Consider the following 21012-nt stretch of genomic DNA (forward strand, 5'->3'; position numbering starts at 1 on the left):
ATTAACTGCTGTGCTATTTATTTAAACTATTCATTTTATTACAAAAATATGTATGGACAAGGCCTGCAGTAGTTTGAAATGAGTGTCAAACACTGCAGAAAAACACGTGTAGGTAAAATTATTATAAAACTATAAAAATATGGTAAAAACTATTAACCTGGTGCTATATATATTTCATAACAAATTACAATGTAAGATTAAATGAACGTATCAGAAAGCACATACAGTATAAATATCTATAGTATCCATGTGTACATGTATGTATCTGTATTATGTGCTACTGTTAACAAGTAGTACAGAACAAGACTCCATCAGTGACAGTAGAAAGAATCTATAGCCTGTTTCCTAATATGGATGGTAGTTTTGAATTTGGTCTTTTATTCTGAAGGAAAAGCCCCCAGTCTTCCGGTTTTATGCTCGCACAGTTATGCTGAATGTTTCCGTCAGGATACACGAGATGTGGTGACTTTGTTTTACCTCACGGTGCAGCCCGTACGAGCGGGTTTAATGCCGTACGGACGTGCACGTTAGGAGCGACATTTCAAAAGTACAAACCGACGTTTGGATCTGCTTACACTCAGAAGAAAAAGAAGGGGAGGAGGAAATAAAAAACTCCTGCCTGTGTATAAAAACGAGCGTCCATCTGTCAGACCTGTGCGCGAGCGGTGCTGCTCTCAGGGCACGCGCTGACCGTGTGCAGCCTCTCCTCCAATCAGCGTCAAGAGCCGAGGAGCGGCCTCCTGCACGGGCCGTCGCGCTGAGATGACCGAAGCAACAGACGCAAACTGCGCAATCATTAATTAACATTAATTATTTTGACCATTTATTATCAATAAAAATCAACAAGAATGAAGTCAAGCTTAAATTACAGGCTGAACGTACAAGAAGCTGTTAATACACATACATGTGACTTTCTTTTCTTTTAACCCTCATTAACCCTGACCTACTTATTATTGTTTTATAAATAGATTTGTTGAGGAAAAAAAACCTCGAAGCAATCGCCACAGTTTCCGTCTGCTATTATTTCTTTAAAAAGAAAAAATATATTGTATGTCATTCAGTATTTTAATTAAATATCTGTGCAGTATGGAAGATCATTGTCATGAATAAAAATAAATTATTGATTTTGAAATGAAACTGTTATTTTAAAATTGATCATTTTAATTCAATGTGTAATAATTTTGCAAAAATCTTGACATACAGCAGATGATAATTTTGACTGGCAGGTTTTGACTTGTTATACTATAATTTTAAATTAAAAAGTCATTTGATTTAGTTTTGCTTTATTTTTACATATCTACCTCAAAAACCATCAAAATGACCTCATGCTAAAATGTATTTGGTATCTCACATATCTGACTTAGTATGTTGATTTTGCCTAACTAAAAATGATTGAAATTGTAAAATAACTGTCTACATTTTTTTCATTTATGCATATTTTGAGTTTTGTGGTGCTAGTATGCAGTTAGCATGCTCTGTTTAAAATGTAGAGTACAAAAATATTATGAAGAAGTGGTCACGCACAGTTGATTTTATTTATTCTTTTTTCTTTTTTAAGCATCTGCAGCAGCAGGAGGCCTGAAAGAAACTAACCTTCACCGTGACAAGATTTATTATTTTTTTGACAGTGGTACAATTTAAAATAAATATCATAAAACATTTCTTTTTACAATAATAATCCTGAGATTGAAATCAAAAATAACAACAGACTGACGTGGAAAAGCCTCAGCTCGTCTCCCTCCATCAGTCAGGACCAGAGATGTAGAGGTGAAGTGTTTGAAGGCTGTCTGTCAACATCATTTCTACCTGTAATATTAACATTGCACCTCACAGCACCAAGAGGATGTCTGACGGGACGCACATCTGAAAAATCTTGTGTTACAGATCTTAGATCTTAACTGTGAGTAACTATTGAATGTAATTATCACTTATAGAAATGATGGACAAAACTACAAAATTAAAATCCTTTACTGTTGTCCTATTATGAATGTAGGCACGTCCAAACAGTCTTAAGTCAGAACAGAGCCAACGCACTGGGTTATGTGCTAACAACTCAATAAACTTAATCTTATTCAAAAGTGGACAGAATTAAAGGACCAGTGTGTAGGATTTAGTGACATCTAGCCATATCAATGTTGATTGCAGCACCCGGTCTCACCCTTTCCTTCCTAGAGTAAAGGAGAAACTACTGTGGCCATATCATTTGTGAAAAAGTTCCCTATCTACAGCCGGTGTTTAGTTGGTTCGTTCTGGGCTAACCATGACGGTTCAACATGGCGGACTCCATGGAGGAGAATCCGCAACGTCTGTAGACACGAAAGACTCATTCTGAGGTTAAAAAAAAAAGCATAATGGTTCTTATTATTTGATTCTAATGAAAACATGTGAATACTATATTTCATTTCTGCCATATTCTGTAAACAGAGCCCCCAAAATCTAACACAGTGGACCTTTAAAGTTATTTTGTCAGTTCATATTTAACCTTCTGGACAACAAGGAAGTTTGATTTTCCCTGATGTTGTGAATGCTCTGAATGTATGTCATAAACATGTTGAAGTACAACTCTGCTGTTATTCTATATATTCTTATTATCAGCAAAATAATTGTTTCACCTTTTTTTGGCTGCTCAATGTAGTTTTTTATCAAAGAAACAGGAGGAAACAGGGGACTATTTCAGTGGCGGATTTGTTGTTTGAGTATCTGTGGCAGCATGGCGGTGGATGTGGGATTGTGTTCATAGTAATGAAGGAACAATAGAGTGGCTCATTGCTGTGTTTTTTTTTTTTTTTTTTTTTTTTTTTGCTCTATGGAGGAAGAAGGAAGAAAATACATACACAGACAAAAAAGGTAGAAATTCTGTTTTTGACAATAAGATCTGGTCACACATGAGTCGTGCGTGTTGTTTCACCTCTGCAACGTCTCTGGTCTCAAAGTTCATCAATCTCACATCCTGAGATGCAACTGAAAAATAATAAAAACTAATAATCACTGATGACTAATGATATAATAATTAGCCATCATTATAATACAGCTGACTAATAAACAGAGGGCAGGAAAGTTTGTCCTCTGTGAAGTGTCCTCAGTCCAACACAAGCTCAGAGCGATAGACGCGTTGTGGCCAACATGTAATTTTTTCAAATTACAGAGTCTGTAGAGATCAGAAAAATGTTCACTTGGGCTTAACCGGAGATGCAAATTCATTGTAATGTGACAAAATACTGTTGGATTCCAGAGGGGTCATGTAAAAATGTGTAATTTTTAAGCATTTCTTATACCACAATTGTCAACTTTAGTCTGAGATAAAGCAAAATTGCACTCTGTTTAAGGGTCATCATCCATTTCAGATGACATAATCGGATATCATCTGTATCGGTCAAAGAAATCATGCAGATTTAAAGGGGCACTACACCAGTTCTACATATGAAAATCTGTTGATTAGTCATGATCCTGAACCTGTGAAAACACGCTCTCTTGTTCGGTCAAGTCTGAGAAAATAACCCTGGTGATGTCACAGTGATGTCATCAGGGTTATCTTGGAGGCTACAAATTTACCAGCCAGGATGGGTCTAATCGAAGGATACAGTGTTTTTGGAGCTACACTAGGGACTAAAAGTCAGCATATCTCAGCCTCTGCTGCTTTGATTTTAACAATTCTTTGGTCCCAAAAGAGTCTTAATTTATATATTTTTATGTATTCTCTCTAAAAAATGATCTGAATCTACCTTTAAAAGTCAGCCTCAAGCATTTGGAGAATTACATGGCTGCACAAAAACTAATGAAACCATCAAAGAGCAAGATTTTATGATTTTCATGTACCAATTCTTAATTGGTTGGAGATTCTGTGTTAGTAATTTGTAGCAACAAAGCACACAAATTTGAGCTGAGGCGCAAATGATTAATTTAAAAAAATCTCCAACACCTACAGGTTTCCATAAATCTGGAATATGACTTCAGTCTAGTTTCAGGCCTGGTGGGGGAGATCACAGGGGACCTGATGCATTTTTTTTGATGGGGGGTGAAGGTTACAGAGTCAGAGCTCAGGCCTGCGGGGGTGACTGTGGACTGGCCATGTCGTGCAGCTTCCTGATGTGTTTCTTCAGGTCAAAGTTCCTGCAGAAGCCCTTGCCACAGGTGGGGCAGGTGAAGGGCTTCTTGTCGTTGTGCGTGTGCATGTGGAAGGTGAGGTTGTACACCTGGTGGAACGCCTTGCTGCAGATCGAACACTTGAACTGCTTCTCCCCGCTGTGCGTCAGCTTGTGGTTCTTGTAGTTCCCTGCACAAAAGTCAAAAGATGAGAAGTCAGAAAAAAACTGACACTGACAAATGTTGACATAGTTTGTTCACTTTCATAAAAAAAAAAAATAAATAAATGATATGTGACCTTTAAATCAAAGTCATGTCACAGGATATCTGTGAGCTGCCAACAGTTCAAACACAAACAGGAATATCCTTTTTCAAAATAAAATGAGCAAAAAAATTAGGGAAACATCTGAAGATGATAAAAAAAAATCCTCTCGTGACCCATTCAGTTTCACCTTCTGAGTCCAAAGATGGGAACTACATATCGGGATCACAGCGGAAACATGACACTGGAACTAAACACTGAATGAAAAAGGAGATCTGAAGTAACTAAAAATGACAGACTCTGCCACAAATGCCAATTTTATTTCAGCGTCTACTACATCAAATTATCTGATGACACAAGGGCAAACGCTCCAGTTGGACAAAAACAGAAAAGAAAAAAGGTCAGAAAACAGCGAGGCTGTGCTTTGACTATAGCTTACAGTCTGTAAATGAGCATGTTTTGCTTTTGCTGCCTGCTGGAGCAGGCTCACTTCATGGCAACAAAATGTGTCAATGGTCTGACTACTGACCAATCAGATCACTCATAAAACACAGGCCGTGACAAAAGTCCTCCTGAGTAATAAGGACTAGTAGATAAGAGTTGATGTGATTTTTATGTGCAGCACATTCTCAGAATAGTTAACTATAGACATGACTGTTCACACTAATTTTGAGCCTTTTAAAATGTCTAGTTTTCCTAAAGCTTCTTTTGTTCTAGTTATGTGATTACATTTTTTTTTTTAATTCTCTTTAATATCACATACCTCTGTAACTGATTTTCCTGCAGGTACTCTCTCTACTTGAGTGTTTTATCTCATCTCGATACTTCATTCATGGTTCTGATGAACAGAGACAGGTGATAACCAGCTCTATGATACTATATTATTATCAGTTAGACTTCAGGACAACAGGTTTGGAGTTATTTGAAAACTTCTACAAACCTTTTTTTTTCTCGTCCTGGACAAACTCTGAAATAACAAACTTCCATACACACGACGTGCTGCCAACAATGTTATTATGAGTGTTGTCTGATTAGCACAATGTGTTGGTGCACACCTTGAACCTGCATCTCATCATTATCAGTCAGCCTCCACTGTCTCTTTTTATCAGTAGTTGTGTGTACACACACACACAATATCTTCTTTTGTAGTACGACATTTCACTGAATACACTGAATGTTGCCTCCATCCGACCAAGTGTAATTAAACACTGAAAACAATCATCTTGAACTGAAATCAATTATGACGTTTTTTTGGGGTCAAATTTTTCTCTTTGAGTAAAAAAGTAGTCAAGTTGATGAATTTGGACTCTAGTCTATATATCGTGGATGTTAGAATCTCATATCATCAAACCCAGTGCCTTCAGCGGAAGTTACAGCTGTAATTCTGATAATTAGCAGAAGTCAGTTCATAAAAATATCATTTTAACTTTTTAGTTGCACAACAGATGCAGGTGACACAACAATTTAGTGAATCAAGGAGACTAATTAAGTAATTTAAGGGTACAAATCACTTATTTGATGGAATAAAAGCAATATACTCAGCTGACAAATTAGTACCTTGATGAAAATGATGAGTAATTTAAGGACACAAATTTAGATGTTCAGTCTAAAACATAGATCTGAATCAGCCTCCAAACTCACTGATGATCTCCGAGCAGCGTTTTATACAGGAGGCCCCGAGAGTTGGTATCAGTGGTGGGAAGTAACTACATTTATCAGTGCTTACAGTTTACGTGAGATCAAACTATCCTGCAGAAAGTAAAGTAATTAAAATAAGCTTCAATTGTACCAGCTGCAATATTAAAGTGATGAGCACATGAATGCATCAATAATTCTAATCAATAATGAAAAAAATAAAGTACTCAGATATGAGCTGAGTACTTTTACTTTTAGGAGTATTTCACACTGCAGTATTCTGAATACTTCCTCCACTGGTTGGTATTTCCACGTGTGGTTTTGTATTTTATTGCTATTTAAAATGAAACAGAGACATTAAAGTGTATTCAGATGTTGTCATGACTTCTTCTTGTTTTTTTTAAATGCTGCTCTTTCAGATGATTTGGCCTTGTTGGATCTTTTGACTCTTGTGCTGACTGACAGCTGACAGATGCGTCTAACTGGCATTCAGCCTGATGACTGTGAACGCCACTAAAAGATTTTTTTATAACATGGTGACATTATTGTTTCTGTTTATTATTTCTGCTTTCCCGCTTAAATATTTCGATTAGGATGTGAAGATGCGACTTCAGAAGGATGAAAAATATTAACATTAAAGCACACGAACACATTCAGTGTTTCAGATCATAACAATGCAGTAACTACACCGCACCAGTATTATGTATGAAGATTTAAACTGAGCAGCTGTGAGCGGCTTTTTGAGGTCTCTCACCTTTCTGATGAAATCCTTTCCCGCAAAACTCGCACACGAACGGTTTGTATCCCGCGTGGATGCGCGTGTGCGTGTTGAGGGTGGAGCTGCGGTTGAAGGCTTTCCCGCACTGATTACACTTGTGCGGTTTTTCCTGGAAAAATAAGAGAAAGGAAATATTATTACACGGTGGGAAATTACTCCGAGACATTACTGAGATATTTTATACCATATGGATTTATTCCCTGTTTGACAGTTATTCTGCTGATTTTTTTTCTTTTATAGATTAAATAATAATAATAATTGTCTCACTTTTTAAACATCAGTGGGTGGATATTGTGAGTGTTGGTGTATGAATGGAGAGTCACAGTGACGCCACAGGAGGCGCTCAAACACAACAAACAGGCTGAAGAGGCTCACACGGTGTGTCTGTCCACACACGGTTCACACTCTTTAATATCTTTTATTAAAGAGTGTGAACCGTGTGTGGACATGTTAATGTCATGATAATTAAGTTTTATTTACAGAAAAAGGTTCCACTTTTAATATGTCTGTGACTTCCTCTGTATTTATAATATATTGTAATAAACAACATTTATATATAATAACGGTGGGTTAGATCGTTAAAATGGAAACAAGACCAAAGCTGCAGATGTCCTCATCAGACACCTCACAACACTCAATTAAATGTCTCGCCCAAGAAATATAAAAACATCTGATTGGAAACTGTAATCGCCTTCAAATTGATTGACAGGTTATTAGTTAATTAATAAAGTTATTAATGTTTTCAATTAATAATCGTGGTCATTCTGTTCTTAGAATTTAAAATAAATGACAAGTATGAGATTATCTGTATTCGTTTTATTCATTCATTTGTCAGAAAATGTGTCGTCATGCTCTGAACATGATCAACAGGGAGGAAAATCTGATTCATAATTAAACAATAAAATAAAAAATAACCTGATGTCATTTGTCTTTGTTCGATATCGCTTCTTACCTGAGTGTGGATGATTTTGTGTCGGCACAGCGTGCTCGCCTGTCGGAATCCTTTCCCGCAAACTTTACACACGAACGGCCGCGCGCCGGTGTGCACAGGCATGTGGCGGGTCAGGTTGTAGTGCGCGTTAAACACCTGCAAGAGAAACAATGTTAATAATAATAATAATAATAATAATAATAATAATAATAATAATAATAATAATAATAATAATAATAATACACATAATGTTTTATTGACAATACCAGCTGTTATAAATTCATCATGAATGGAAAACCAAAAGTTCTCTGAGCGATAAAAAGATATAAACATACACTTCATATCATTTATTTCATTAAAGTATTTTCACTATTTTAAATAATTCTGTCTCATGATTAAGCTTTAATTAAGTGTCTCGTTGTGTTTTCCATTGAAGCCAAAAAGAATGAAAAAAAAAAAAATCTGTCACCCAGTAATTTACTAGATTGAGTCTAATTAAAGGTAATCTGTCAGCGCTCATTTAATGATTTTATGGCTCGTTTAAAACACAATGTAAACCCGCACGACACGCACCACGCAAAGACACATACCATTCTAAACAACACGTGAAATCTTTAAGAATATTTGATGTTTTTTTTGTTGTATTTTTTTAATAATTCATCTTGAAGTCAACGATACTTTTTGTGTCAGCAGGTTCTTGTTTTTTTTTTTTTACGTGAAACATTTTCACTTTCAGTCAAAGCACTCTCTGAGAAGTTTGAGGCAAACATGTTAAACATCCAGCCATTTCTGGACTGGAGCTCGGTGAGTTCACGGGTCAACACCTCCTCACTATAAATAATAATAATTAAAAAAAATCTCATTTAAAACCAGTTAATTATAATTTAAAAAAAGGTACTAAAAAAAACAAGTGATATATCAAAATATAAATGTTCATAAAAAAAGGTGAAATTATTGTAAATGATTCTGTCATGTCATATTTTTAGTTAAACTTAAACATGTTCCACCGTTTGTCCTGATAAGTTAAACATTTCAATTTTAACATTCAATCAGAGGTAATTAAAATCACTTTAATGACCCTACAACTCAAAATCTATCACTGACCAGTTCTAATAATCTATTTTTCCGTTTGTTAAAAGATAAAAAATGTTTTTATCCATCCAAATAAAAAGGAAAAAGAAAGAAAAGATGAAAGAATGAGAAATAAAATCCTCTGCTTTGATCATTAAATGAAGGATCAGGTTTGGAGGACTCACCTTGCCGCAGACTTCGCAGGTGAAAACTTTGGGCTTGCTGCCGGGACAGGATCCACTCAGCCGGGCCGCCGCCGCCGCCGCAGAGCCCTTGAAGATCTTGTCGGTGATGATCTGGTCCCGCTCCTTCATGTAGTGCTGGATCTGACTCTGAGACAGCTCCTTGAAGGCCTGCACACCGGACACCGGGTACCGTTCCCCGGCCTGGTGCAGGCCCGGTTTGCTTTTCTCTGCCATGAAGGCTTTGTGCCGGGCGGTGAGCAGGTACGAAGCCATCGGGTGCAGGTTGACAAGGCCGGCCGGTGGAGGACACCCTCCGCTGTCCCCGCTGCAGTTCAGGTAGCACACGGTGCCCATGGTGGGGAAGGAGGACTGGTTCACCACCCGGGGTCTGAAGAGTTTGTACTGCCCGGTGGTTTGGCTCACAGCGGAGTCCTCCTGCTGGTTCTTATAGTTCAACCCAAAGCCCAAAAAGTCTGCCGGAGCGGACAGGGAAGACCCGTCGAAGTGGCCCGTATCCAGCCCGGTGATGCTGAGCCTGTGGCCCGGTTCGTACCCGAGTGGCACCAGCGGGATCATACAATGTAGAGAGGACGGACAGACGTCGGGTTTCCCCACGGGAGCGGACTGGAACCAGCTGGGAAGCGGTATCGACTTGGGCTCGGGCGTCCTGGCCATAATCCGGTCGATGGAGAAAGCGAGAGGCTTGCTGCCGCTGCCGCCGGAGGTGAGCATGTCGGAGCCCGCGGGCTGGCTCCCAGAAGCCGGGGAGGAGCCGAGGATCCCCGCTGGGCGGCGGAAAGGACCGTCCATCACCTCCGCATCAACCGCGCAGCGACAACAACAACAACAAGGAGCTGCTGGAAGGAAGCCGGGGGTCGGTGCTGCTACTCACCGGCCCGCAGGAAAGGGCATCATCTGCCGGGGAACCCCCCCTCCTAATCACCGGCCCCGTTCCCCCGTTTATTGACCACAATCAGCGCGGCCGCGGCTCGCTCGATAATGAGACTTCGCCGATCGTTAGCGTCCAGGAAGGAGCACGAAAAAGTAGATAATTTGCTCAATTCTCCTCTGTCGATTCGCTGCACTTGTCGCCGCTGGAAGAGGAGGACGAGAGGAGGAGGTTGTCCCTTACTTGGCAGGACTCCTGCTCAACTGGAAGGTATTTGGTAAATCCCAGGTCCCCTTGTGGCTTTGCGTGACATCATTTTTTTCTAATCGCAGTACGCCAGACGCGCAGCGGCCGCGGGGTCATGGAGCTGTCAGAGTTTTAGATCAGATTTGGACGCATCCTTGGCTCCAGAAACCCAGCCCTTTTACGCACGCATCAGAGAAGACACAGAGCTGTCATGTGGGTGAACTTGAGACAGAAAACGGATCGAGTCTCGAGATATTGAACAGAAAATGGATTTCAAGTCATCGATCTCAGCCTAGGTGGGCTTTGGGTCTTTGAAATCACAAACTTTGACCGGAGCGTTTTTTCTCGTTTTCTTTTACGCACCAGATTTTTAAATGCCAAAATACACCCGCGACACAAAAGACTCTTCTTAACAGACTCTGACTGATATGAACTGAAGAAGCAACATGATAAATAACCCGCTTTCTTCTCATTTCATCACACCCTCTTTTCTTTTTTGTCGGATGCAAAAGACTTCTTTGCGCACAGAAAAAATACTCAGCGTGCAGAAGCGAAAATTCTACAGAATGAACGAGAGACTGGCTGCGTTCAAACCCACACAAAACCTCCGTCGTGTCACAGAGTGAGTGGGTGAACTCTTTAAGGGTTTCAACAGAAGATGGAGAGAAACAAAAGTGAGCGATGAGACACGAGCACCACAGCACTGCGTATATTGTACTATATATTTGTATACTGTTTATTTTTCTACTATAAATAAATAAGGTGTGTTTTGTGTTAGACTGAAGTTGGTGTTCTTCCATCAGTGTATTATTCACACAGGACAGTTTTTGAAATGTTCACATTGTTCAAATCAGAGTTTTTCTTTCTCTTTGATTTTCTCTGTTGAAAAAATAACAGAAAAAACAACAACTATATAAACATTCACGTCGTCAATAGTCAGAATTTATCTAAGAAAAATAAAGATTTTATGAATAAATACAGGCACAGGGAAATCAATAGAAGATAGTCATGCTTTAAAAATAAAATATAGAGATATGTGATGCCACTAAGAAACAGCGCCCTTCAGTCTATATACAACCTAAATATTAAAACATTTCATCATGAAGTCTTGAAATGTTATTGATTGATATTGATACTTAATTAAATGTTGTGATTTTAAGGTGACTTTATATTTATTTATTTTTTATAAGAGATTCAGGTCAAAAAGAATATTCAGCACACTCCAGGAATTTACACGACAAGCTTTGAAGAAGCACACACACACACACACACACACACACACACACACACACACACACACACACACACACACACACAGGCCTGATGTATTTAATTTTATTTATGTTCGTTATTTACTTTGATAATGCTTGTATTGTTAATATGTTTTGTTCCATGTTATTTTTTTCTCTTGTTTTTGTCTTAGTGGTAGTATTTTGTTAGTTACATATTTTGTTTTATAACAATAATAATATTAAAGGTATCACTTTCCTTTACGTCCCACTGTTAAATAAAGATAATAGATTTTTTAATTAATAATAATAAATAATAATGCGGTTTTAAGCTGTTTTAGTGTTAATGAATGTATCTGTCAACAGGCCAGACTCTATTATTTACAGCTAACACTTGGTGTCTATATGTACCAATATCACAAATAACAGAACAGCAGGTCTGTTTGTGCAGAACAGGTACAAATAAATAAATAAATAAATAAATAAATAAATAAAAACAGTAGAATGGGTGTAATGTGTTAACGTCTCTAGCAAAAAGCAAGTTTTGTTCTGTGTAAAAAGAGGCAAAAAAACATTTAAACAGGAGTTGTTGCACATCGCAGGAAGTACAAAGGGTTGTAATTATTGTCATTATAAATATTATTATTAGTAGTAATAGTGTATCTGGAACATACTTGTGTTAATACAGAATGCCCTATTTTTGTCTACAGGCTAAACCAGCTTTATTGCTCAATAAATCATTTCATTTTGTTGCAGTGACATTTTCTTCCTGACTAATTTGATTTAGTCCTGTTGAAATTTGACTTATTTTATGTAATTATATGAGCTTTAAATGAATTAGAATATTTGTTTTATATTTGTATTGACTTCTGAAATGAAAACAGAATCTCACAGCAGAAAAGCTTAAAAAACTGAACCACTGTCCGTCCAGTTTTTTAAGTATATTTATTAGTAAGAGGTCTTTTATTTTGAAAGATTTTAATTTTATGATTTTATTTTGTGGTTCATTTATATTTTTTTATTGTTCTCTTTGGTGGAAGTAAGTTTTAATGTTGTAGATCCTTCAGTACTATAGTCATGTTATTATTATTATTAAATAATGATATGTCAAAATAATGTGCCCGTGCTCTTGTGTCTGTGTCTCGGTCAGCAGAAGTAGCCACTCATTTAATTGTTGCAGGAAAAAGGTTTTACTAAGAAGAGAGAAAAGAAAACTGCAGCTGTTGGACGACAGCTTTCAAAGAACAGAAAAAATATTAAAAGCCTCTATAAACCTACAAGGAGAATAAATATTCCTTAAAAGATGAAAACAAAAATAAACAAATCCTTGTATAGCAAAGTCAAGCCCTGATTTTAATAAGAAAAGTTAAAGACCTTTGGCAGCCAGCCCTTGACGCTTGCAAACTGCCAAGTCAAATTCATCAAATTAATGATGATGTTGGGTTTATATTATATTAAGAGATGTAATAGGCTTTTCAATTCCCTTTCATATTCAGATAAAGGTGAGATATGAATGTGTTAATTAACTTTAAGGTTTAAAGATTAAAACACTTTAAAGGCAGCTTGAAAGGATAAATGTCTGCTGACACACATTATGTTAGGGTTTTATTTATATAATATTCTATATAAAATGATAATAATAAACATGTTTTAAGGGTTTTTACAGTTGTTATGAATGGTGCTTTTTCTTAAACCATATAGGGTTTTTAACCTTTAGCACACTTCATAATGGCTTTTATGGAGCTTCAGCAGGAGGCTGGAAGAAGTACTCTGATCCTTTACTTAAGCAAAAATAACAAGACCTCAGAGTATAAATGCTGTTACAAGTAAAAGTCCTGCACTTACAATTCTACTTGAGTGGTAGGTATGGGCAGTGAAAAACCTCCCCTAGATAAATTATGGAGTCTTCAAAGCCCTGAATGATGATTTATGTTTTATATTATGAACGCAAGACAATAGGACAAATAGGTAATGTAAACCATAAATAAAATTAAGTAAAAGCTACAATATTTCCCTCTGAAATGTAGTGGAGTATAAGTATAAAGTGGCAAGTACAAGTACTTCAAAATTGTATTTAAGTATAATACTTGAAAGAATGTACTAAATGTTTCTTCTACAGGATATTTGGATCCCCATTCTGTCTTCATAATTCCTGCAAATAAACTTTACTTTTATGTCTGCGCTTCTATCTATGTTCTCCTCCTGGAGCTGCGTTCAGCATTCTTTCAGATGGAAATATTCTAATTTGTACAAACTTCGTCAACATGCAGCCGACATAATTGGTAGAAATTTTACGACCTTCAAATAAAGTTCTTGGACAACGCGAGTTTCAAAAATTGCTGCCACTTCTACAAAAGTGTGTCCATGTATACTACTTTTGATGAATGCCCATTGTCTTTCCAAAACGATGGGCATTCATCTGCTGCTATGACAGCCTCCACTCTTTTGGTTTCAGGCTTTCACAACAACAGAACTTGGCTCCAACTCTGATGTTGGATGAGAGGTTCAGGCTTAGAGTCAGTGTTTCAGTTCATCCCAGAGGGGTTCAATGGGGTTGAGGTCAGGACTCTGTGCATCGTCACGTTGAAACAGGAAAGGGACAAACAAAAACTGTTGCAAAGTTGGAAGAACAGTGTGGTGTGAAATATCAGTGAATTGCTGCCATACCAGAATAAGAAAAACAGATCAGTATTGTGTTATAACAAGAAAAATGTCTTGTTGTAAATAAACTCTTGCTGTAACTTGTTGTAAATAAATGTCTTGGTGTGGCAACAATGCATGTGTATAGTACACTGCAGCATTAACACCCTTCATTAGAATTAAAGGGCCTAGACCAAACCAAGGCAAACAGAGCTACTAAATTATGAAGACAGGTGCCCATATACTTTTGGCATTGTTGCACAGGTTTTGGCTCTTCGTAAAAACAGCAAAAAAACAAACAAACAAAAAAAAAAAAACATATGACGACAACACAGGTGCTTTAAAAACACTTTTAATTGTGACACTTAGATAAGACACCTGAACAAAACAGGTGCACAATGAGACAATATAAATATACTTTGTATAGATTTTTGTCCTTTAGTTTTTGTCCTTTGAACTGCACTGACACAAACTGGCTCGGACAGTTAAAACAAACAGCAGGTTGTTGCACACAGTTGATCGGAGCCCTACACTGAATTTACAGGTAAAACTCTTTATTTTCTCAACGACGACACACAAACAGACTGTAGTGAATGAATGAGCAGTTTCGTCCACTCACAGATGATCAGATTAAACACATCAATCAGATTAAAAACAGATCCACGTTCTCCTGGGATGTTCTCACTTAAAAAAAAAAAAAAAAACTCCACACGTTTCCAGTTCATTGGCACATTTCTAAGACTTTGATCAATGTTGGATATGATGCACATCAGGCAGTACGACCATATCACTCTACAGCTCAATATTATTCTTCACAACAGTAAATATCACAATGAGAAGATGATAGTAGATCTATACCAACATGTAGTCATGATTCTGAACAATTATTCCCCCAAATCAGAGCTTTGACGCAGCTTCAACACCTTTTGAACTTCACATGGTGAAACTGACTTCATGTCTAGATTTGTTCCTTGTTTCACTGAACCTACAAACCTGTTTCAGTGATACCCTCGTTTAACAACAAGAATATTTCATTTTTTGCATCTCTAACCACCTGAGGCCACCAGTCGTTGCTTAGCTGTGGGGGCATTTTGAGTTACAGAAGGTTCAGATTCAGAAACTACAGCAGCGCAGCAACCTTTAATCAGCTTGGAGTTGTAAGAATTCTAGAGACAATGAACATCAAACATTAAGCGATTACAACTTTCTGTTTTTGTTCTGAAAGCTCAACACTATTGCCAGACAAAACCATGACTTGATTCTGCGAAATCCCCCGATCAAATGCTGCGACAAAGTTTCAAGATCCTTCAATGTGAATACTACATCTGTGCATGGCAACTATAGTACAGAAAGAGTTAAAGTCAAGTTAAAGGATACCCTTTGGTTTATTAAGACTTGGGTCCATCGACCATCGATTTATGATACCAGTCAAAGTTTTTTGAAGTTCAATAGTCTAAGAAACATGGACAGCCAATCAAGCAGGTCACAAACCACCAGGTAAACAGAAACAACAGAGGAAAACAGACGTGAAAAATAATATAAAGTTAAAGTTTAGATAACCTAGACAATTCGTTGGTTTATTTTCAGCCTGACTGATTATGTTCCGTTGACGCATTTGACTTTTTTTTTTAGAGATGTCACCGTGGTCCCAGATCTCAGATGTTGTGGTGAGTACACTTGGTGAGTACATTGTTAATGTAATGAGAAAATGATGGACAAAACTACCAAACGGTAATAAACCAGAATTTATCCTTTAAGGTTTGGGAAAGATCGCAGCAATGGTTAACAAAAGCTAACATTAATAGTTTAGTCTGATTGAATACAAATTTGTTTCCGGCATAACAGATGAACTACATATCAAATTACTACACCTGCTTAACTTTCTGCCTCGCTATATAAAAGGCGCAGAAACTCTGCATTGTATGGAAATTGTCAACCATGAATGGACCAAAGAATAGTGATGATGGTTAGGCTGATTTTCACCTATATACCACCATTACCATTATCAATACCATTAGAAGGTCAGCGTTCCTGCTTTTCCATTTACACAAGATATATCAATATGAAATTTCCTGGAATAAAGAATAGCTAATGTAGCTAAATATGTTGTTCATATCGTGGGTCAAAAACTCCTCAGACTTAATAACAAAAGATTGTCTTAAACAACCCATATGAATGTTTTCTAAAGTCAGTTCTATGGTAAAAGTTAGATCAAATTTAGGCAACTAAAGCTACTTGATTAAAGTTAGAGAAAGATTGTGGTTGTGGTTAAAAGGAACCAACATTGGATTGTGAGTCAATGTTTGTTCTGAACAGTCCGTGAACAGCGTTCTCCTGTGTCATAGTCAGATGCTTTGTTGAACAAACCATACAGTTATTGTGTTATAAGGAATATTTCAGCATCTAGAACAAGGGTACTCAAATACAAATGGGCCACCAAGATTTTTTTCAATGACTCAAAGGTCCATTTATTGAGGTTGGTCAGGCCACATGCGATATACTGTAATATTCAAAAGAAAATGTCCTTTTTATTCAAAACAACAAAAATATTAACTTAAATAAAATATAATTTGTGGAATCTGCAAGGGGGATTTGCTTAATTTTAGCTTTAATTTTCTCTTTTTGTTTGCCTTCAAACATTGTGTCATCACTTCAGTCATGCATTCTTATTATTTCTGCATCTGAGAATGGCTTCTTCTGTTTATCCAAAATCCATGCCACTCTAAGTGAGCACTCTGTTGCTTTTTGTTGTTGTATCATAGACGTGACAAGAATCCTGCTTGCAGCTTGACAGCTCGAATTTCAGTGCATTCATTCCTATGCTTTGTTTCATAATGCTGTTTCTTTTTCAAATTGGAAATCTTCATCACAGCTATAGTCTCTTGGCATATTAAGCACATGGGTGAACTGCCGATTTTCACTGCCCACCTTTCTTTTAGCAGAGAACTTGGAACACGCCATTTTCGTGCAATCTTTTTTTCTTGTGCAATCTAGGCTCCTACAGCCGGCAAAAGTGTCAATATGCGAACCGCTCCAAAAACCAAAGTGAAGGTTAAAAAACAGGCTGTCTGTATATCGTTGGCATGGAGACATCTCCTGATATACATGTGCTGACCCAACCAAAACCCATAGTGAGGAAATAACAGTTCAGGGGCCACAAATAGGTTGCCGGCGGGCCGGATGCCTGCCGGGGGCCGCCTATTGAGTACCACTGATCTAGAAGATGCCAGCAGGTCTTGATTTTTACAACATTCAACAACGTAGTTTGGTTATTCAAAGACTAAAACCATAGTAGCATAAAGTAATAAAGATATGACAGTGGATAACTTTGATAAAAACAGTCAGTTACAATTAGAACCTTACAATTCCAAGCTTCCTGTCAAATAAAAATATTTGAGTTGACTTTGCTGCTCTTGCTGTCAGTACAATGATGCGAGGGTGATCGGATGGTGGGCTTTCAGAGCTGCCGGGGCCTTTAGTGTTTTGAACAAGAAGCTACAACTGGATAAAAACAAAACAGGAAGAAGCTGCACTGACAGCGATCGCTGAGCTCTACTGTACAAAGTGACATCAATCGGAGTATGGCTGCTGAGGAGGGCGGGGCTTCCTGTCCTGCAGGTGAGACAGGGAGGACAAGGTTTGTCTCAGCACCATGTCCTACAGATGCCTCGCCTCACCTTGGCTTCCTGTTTGTCGTACATTCTCACTCGTGTGTGTACGTTTCAACACGTATGTACAGCAGTGTCCAGGCAATGTGACACGTTGGGTAAAAGGGGGCGTTCAGGACCTTCAGTTACGATGAATGATATGTTACCTCTACTGCACATGTGCCACTGCACTCCAGTTTCCTGTTTCTGAAGAAAATAAGGTCTGTGCCTCTAAAAATCGATAAGGATTCACCTTTAAATCAGCATAAATCACACAGGAAAGGGAAGCTAAAAGGTATTGAGAAATAGACTAACACATTGTTGGTTTTGGTCTTTTGATGAGATTTGTTGAGAGTAATAACTATAGAACAATGCCAGCCATATCCTTTAATTTGTGAAGATTATCTTGTTGAACAATTTGGATAAATGTTGTTTCCTTTCCAATGATTATTTTGGTTTTAAATAAATGTTCATGTTTGACAAGTTATGTAGCTACTGACTATATTATATGTTGTTTCTACTATTACTGTAACTGTAATAAATGACTAGACCAGACAAAATATCTCATCACACATTTGTCTATCATCACCTCACTTCTTTCTAAATGAATATATTATTGTTAGCTAATATTAGCAATCTTACGTAATGTGAAATTCACAGCAGATGATCCAGTATATTTCACAATACCTACATAACTACCTTGCTGTTGAGAACAGCATGGCTTTTGCCTGACAACCAGCCTACTATTTCTTATATAATTTCTAATCCAATATCAATATTTGTATTTATCGAGTGCTGTTATATGAAATGGCTTGCTTGCTAATCTTAGCATAACTTGCCCTGTTGGTAACAGCATGGATACTTTGCCTGCATATGAGTGAGCTAAAAGCTGTTGGCTTGCTACTTAACAATTGCATTACTTGCTCGTTCTGTTAGTAATACAGCATGCCCAAGAGTACCCAAGTAATATTTCTGTTCATTCTCTACAATCTTATTTTCCATTTCACTTTTAGTTTTTATTAACTTACACTGAGTGGAGTTCAGTGGAGAACATGCATCAATAACATGACAACTTGTCCTGTTGATGAAAACATAATTTCCCCCCATTTCCTTTAATTTTTAGCGATCTTATTATAAAATGATGTTTCAGCTTTAGAGGACACATATCATTAATTGCTGTGAAGGGTCCTGATCTATTCAAGAGGATGATAATCAAGTAGTAACAGGGTGTGTGAAGGTATGATGTGTGTGTGTTCAATCATCCTCCTCATCACTGTCTCTCATGCTGATACCCTGCAGGCCATCCCCCGCCTTGACAGCCACTGTGGCTTCCTCCACTGTCAGCCGGTTGTAGATGGTCTCGTAGCTCTTGTTGTTCAGCGTGCCATCCAGGACGCCCTGCAGCCTGAAGTCACGGTAGGTCTTCTGTTGAGGAAGAAGGGTGGAGATGGGTAAAGGGAGAAGGGAGGGAAAATAGAGAGCATCTTAGGAATTCAGCAAGCAGGAGGAGACGCTTGCCATTTGGACAAAAGCAGGAAGACTGAGGCTCAAGGACGAGTCTTTTATGTGTCGGACAGGGAGGGCAGACTGAGGCATCCGAGGTGTTTTTACCTTCAGTGAGAAGCCATTATAATTCCTTGTCTCGTTGCTTTCAAGTTAAACTCTCAACTGTACATCAGCAAACTATGAAAAGACAAAGCAAGCAGTGAGCATTTTTCTCTTTCGTGTCACACCGCCTCTTCACAGTGCTGCTGCTGCTGCTTTCAAGGACACTTTAGCTTGGTTTGACACTATCTTTACTTTTTTCTTTTTTTTAATTATTATTATTTCTGACTGTTTTTTTACATGAATGAGCCACAATTTAAGAAGCTTTTTAAAATTTAGTTTAGCCAGTCTGAGGCTCATTCCCTGCTGCTCTACTCAAACCATAAAGAAAAGGAGGCTTTGAATCTAGTAGTTAAAGGTAGCCGACCATTTTTTTTGGCAAGGTGAATCTCTCTTGTAATTTATTTACAATACCTTCACAATCTTGATGAGTGTTTTCAGCTGGTACATATGGAGCTGTAGGTCCAGTCTGTCTGTTAGCCAAACACACACTGCCTTTGTTGAGCCGGTGTACCATTGCTGTAAAAACACAAAAACAAAGACGCTTATTCGACAAACTTATTTGGAAGCGAAAACAGTAAAATTATTACCCAAACTGAGTGTCACAGTTCACAGACCGACTTCCTGCCTCATTGTTGACCCACATTTATTACCATATTTTGGTCACACAGTTTTCCCGCACAATGACAGATCATCACCAACATTTCGGGAACTATCACGTTCAGTTTGACCACCAAAACCCGGTGGTCTCTAACCTGGAAATCATCTGACTGCTTTTGTTTCTTCACCCAACTGACTTCTTTTAGGAATGTCACTGTGCACTTATAATTTGGTGAGTACATCATAACAGATAGAACAAATGGAACATGCCAATAAAACCCAATATGTAATAAATGTTTTCCTTTTAAAACAAAATGGCACTGTAAAGGTCAAATAATTAAAAATGGGAGACACTGGGGGATCAACATTTACCAAGTAACTCTGAAAAGTGAAGTACGGTCAAAAGGTTGGCGGTTGACAGGAAGTAAACAGAATGGCAAACTAAAATTGTACAAAGAATTGGACATAGACACAATTAGAAGAACTGCAGTCTAACATAAACTTTGGTTCAAACACTGTTATAAGATCAGTCTGTATGACTGCATACTTTTTTAGTATGCATTATGTGACCTCAGACCACCAGAAACCAGCTGAAAGCAGCTTCATTCATCTTCCTGAAAGCATCATCAAGCTGTTTTTGAAGAAAGAAACCCAAGAGTAAACACCTCCCCTCAGTACATTTGGTGTACTTTTAATTTTGCCTGTCTTAATGGTAGTGAGATAAAACTTTCCAAGGTTTTATTTTTTTTAAATCCAATTTTAAAATTCCAACCTTAGTTTTAAAAATAGGGCTATAATACACTGTGCAGAAAAAAAGCCATTTTTTTGTACCATTGACTCCCATTATAACATACACTTTTGATCCTATTCTAATTTTAGCATAAAACTATGTTTTACATATGACAACCTTCTCAATCGAAGCTTTTGACTTGAAAAAAAATATATATCAATTATCCATCATATGACGTCATTTTTCACTATATGGCTGAGGGCTCCATTGCATACTGTTTCATTGAGGCCTTTTCTGTTGCATTTCGGACTATTGTTTTCATTTTGTTTTTCACTGCAACATACTCAGGTGCTGCTGCTGCTAATCTATAAATGCATGCAGCTTGATTGGGTGCTTATTTCTTCAGCAAAAATGAAGAGCATATTTCTCTAGGGGGGGCTCTGACTGCTGTCCTGCAGTCCTCAGAGAAAAAAATGTGGGT

At 37.7% G+C, this 21012-nt stretch overlaps 2 protein-coding genes across 6 annotated transcripts in view; both read right to left on the minus strand.

Annotated features, from left to right (window-relative positions):
- Positions 1–2412: 2412 nt before the first annotated feature.
- fezf1 (FEZ family zinc finger 1) lies at positions 2413–10773 on the minus strand. Its single transcript, XM_010742188.3, has 4 exons — positions 8946–10773; positions 7711–7845; positions 6735–6867; positions 2413–4273 (listed from the first exon to the last, which is right to left on the minus strand). Exons 1-4 carry the CDS (start codon positions 9753–9755, stop codon positions 4038–4040), a joined length of 1314 nt encoding a protein of 437 aa, XP_010740490.1. The 5' UTR covers positions 9756–10773; the 3' UTR covers positions 2413–4037.
- A 3489-nt stretch (positions 10774–14262) lies between these two features.
- cadps2 (Ca++-dependent secretion activator 2) overlaps positions 14263–21012 on the minus strand; it is a 238811-nt gene continuing 232061 nt past the window's right edge. For all 5 annotated transcript variants that reach the window (XM_027272724.1, XM_027272723.1, XM_027272727.1 and 2 more), the window contains 2 exons: positions 19616–19720; positions 14263–19021 (listed from right to left, as the gene is read on the minus strand). In XM_027272724.1, the coding sequence (XP_027128525.1) occupies positions 18851–19021; positions 19616–19720 (276 nt within the window). In that variant the 3' untranslated portion in view covers positions 14263–18850. The remainder of the gene's footprint in view (positions 19022–19615; positions 19721–21012) is intronic.

Source organism: Larimichthys crocea, chromosome XXI, assembly GCF_000972845.2.
Source record: "Larimichthys crocea isolate SSNF chromosome XXI, L_crocea_2.0, whole genome shotgun sequence".
NCBI classification, from domain to species: domain Eukaryota; kingdom Metazoa; phylum Chordata; class Actinopteri; family Sciaenidae; genus Larimichthys; species Larimichthys crocea.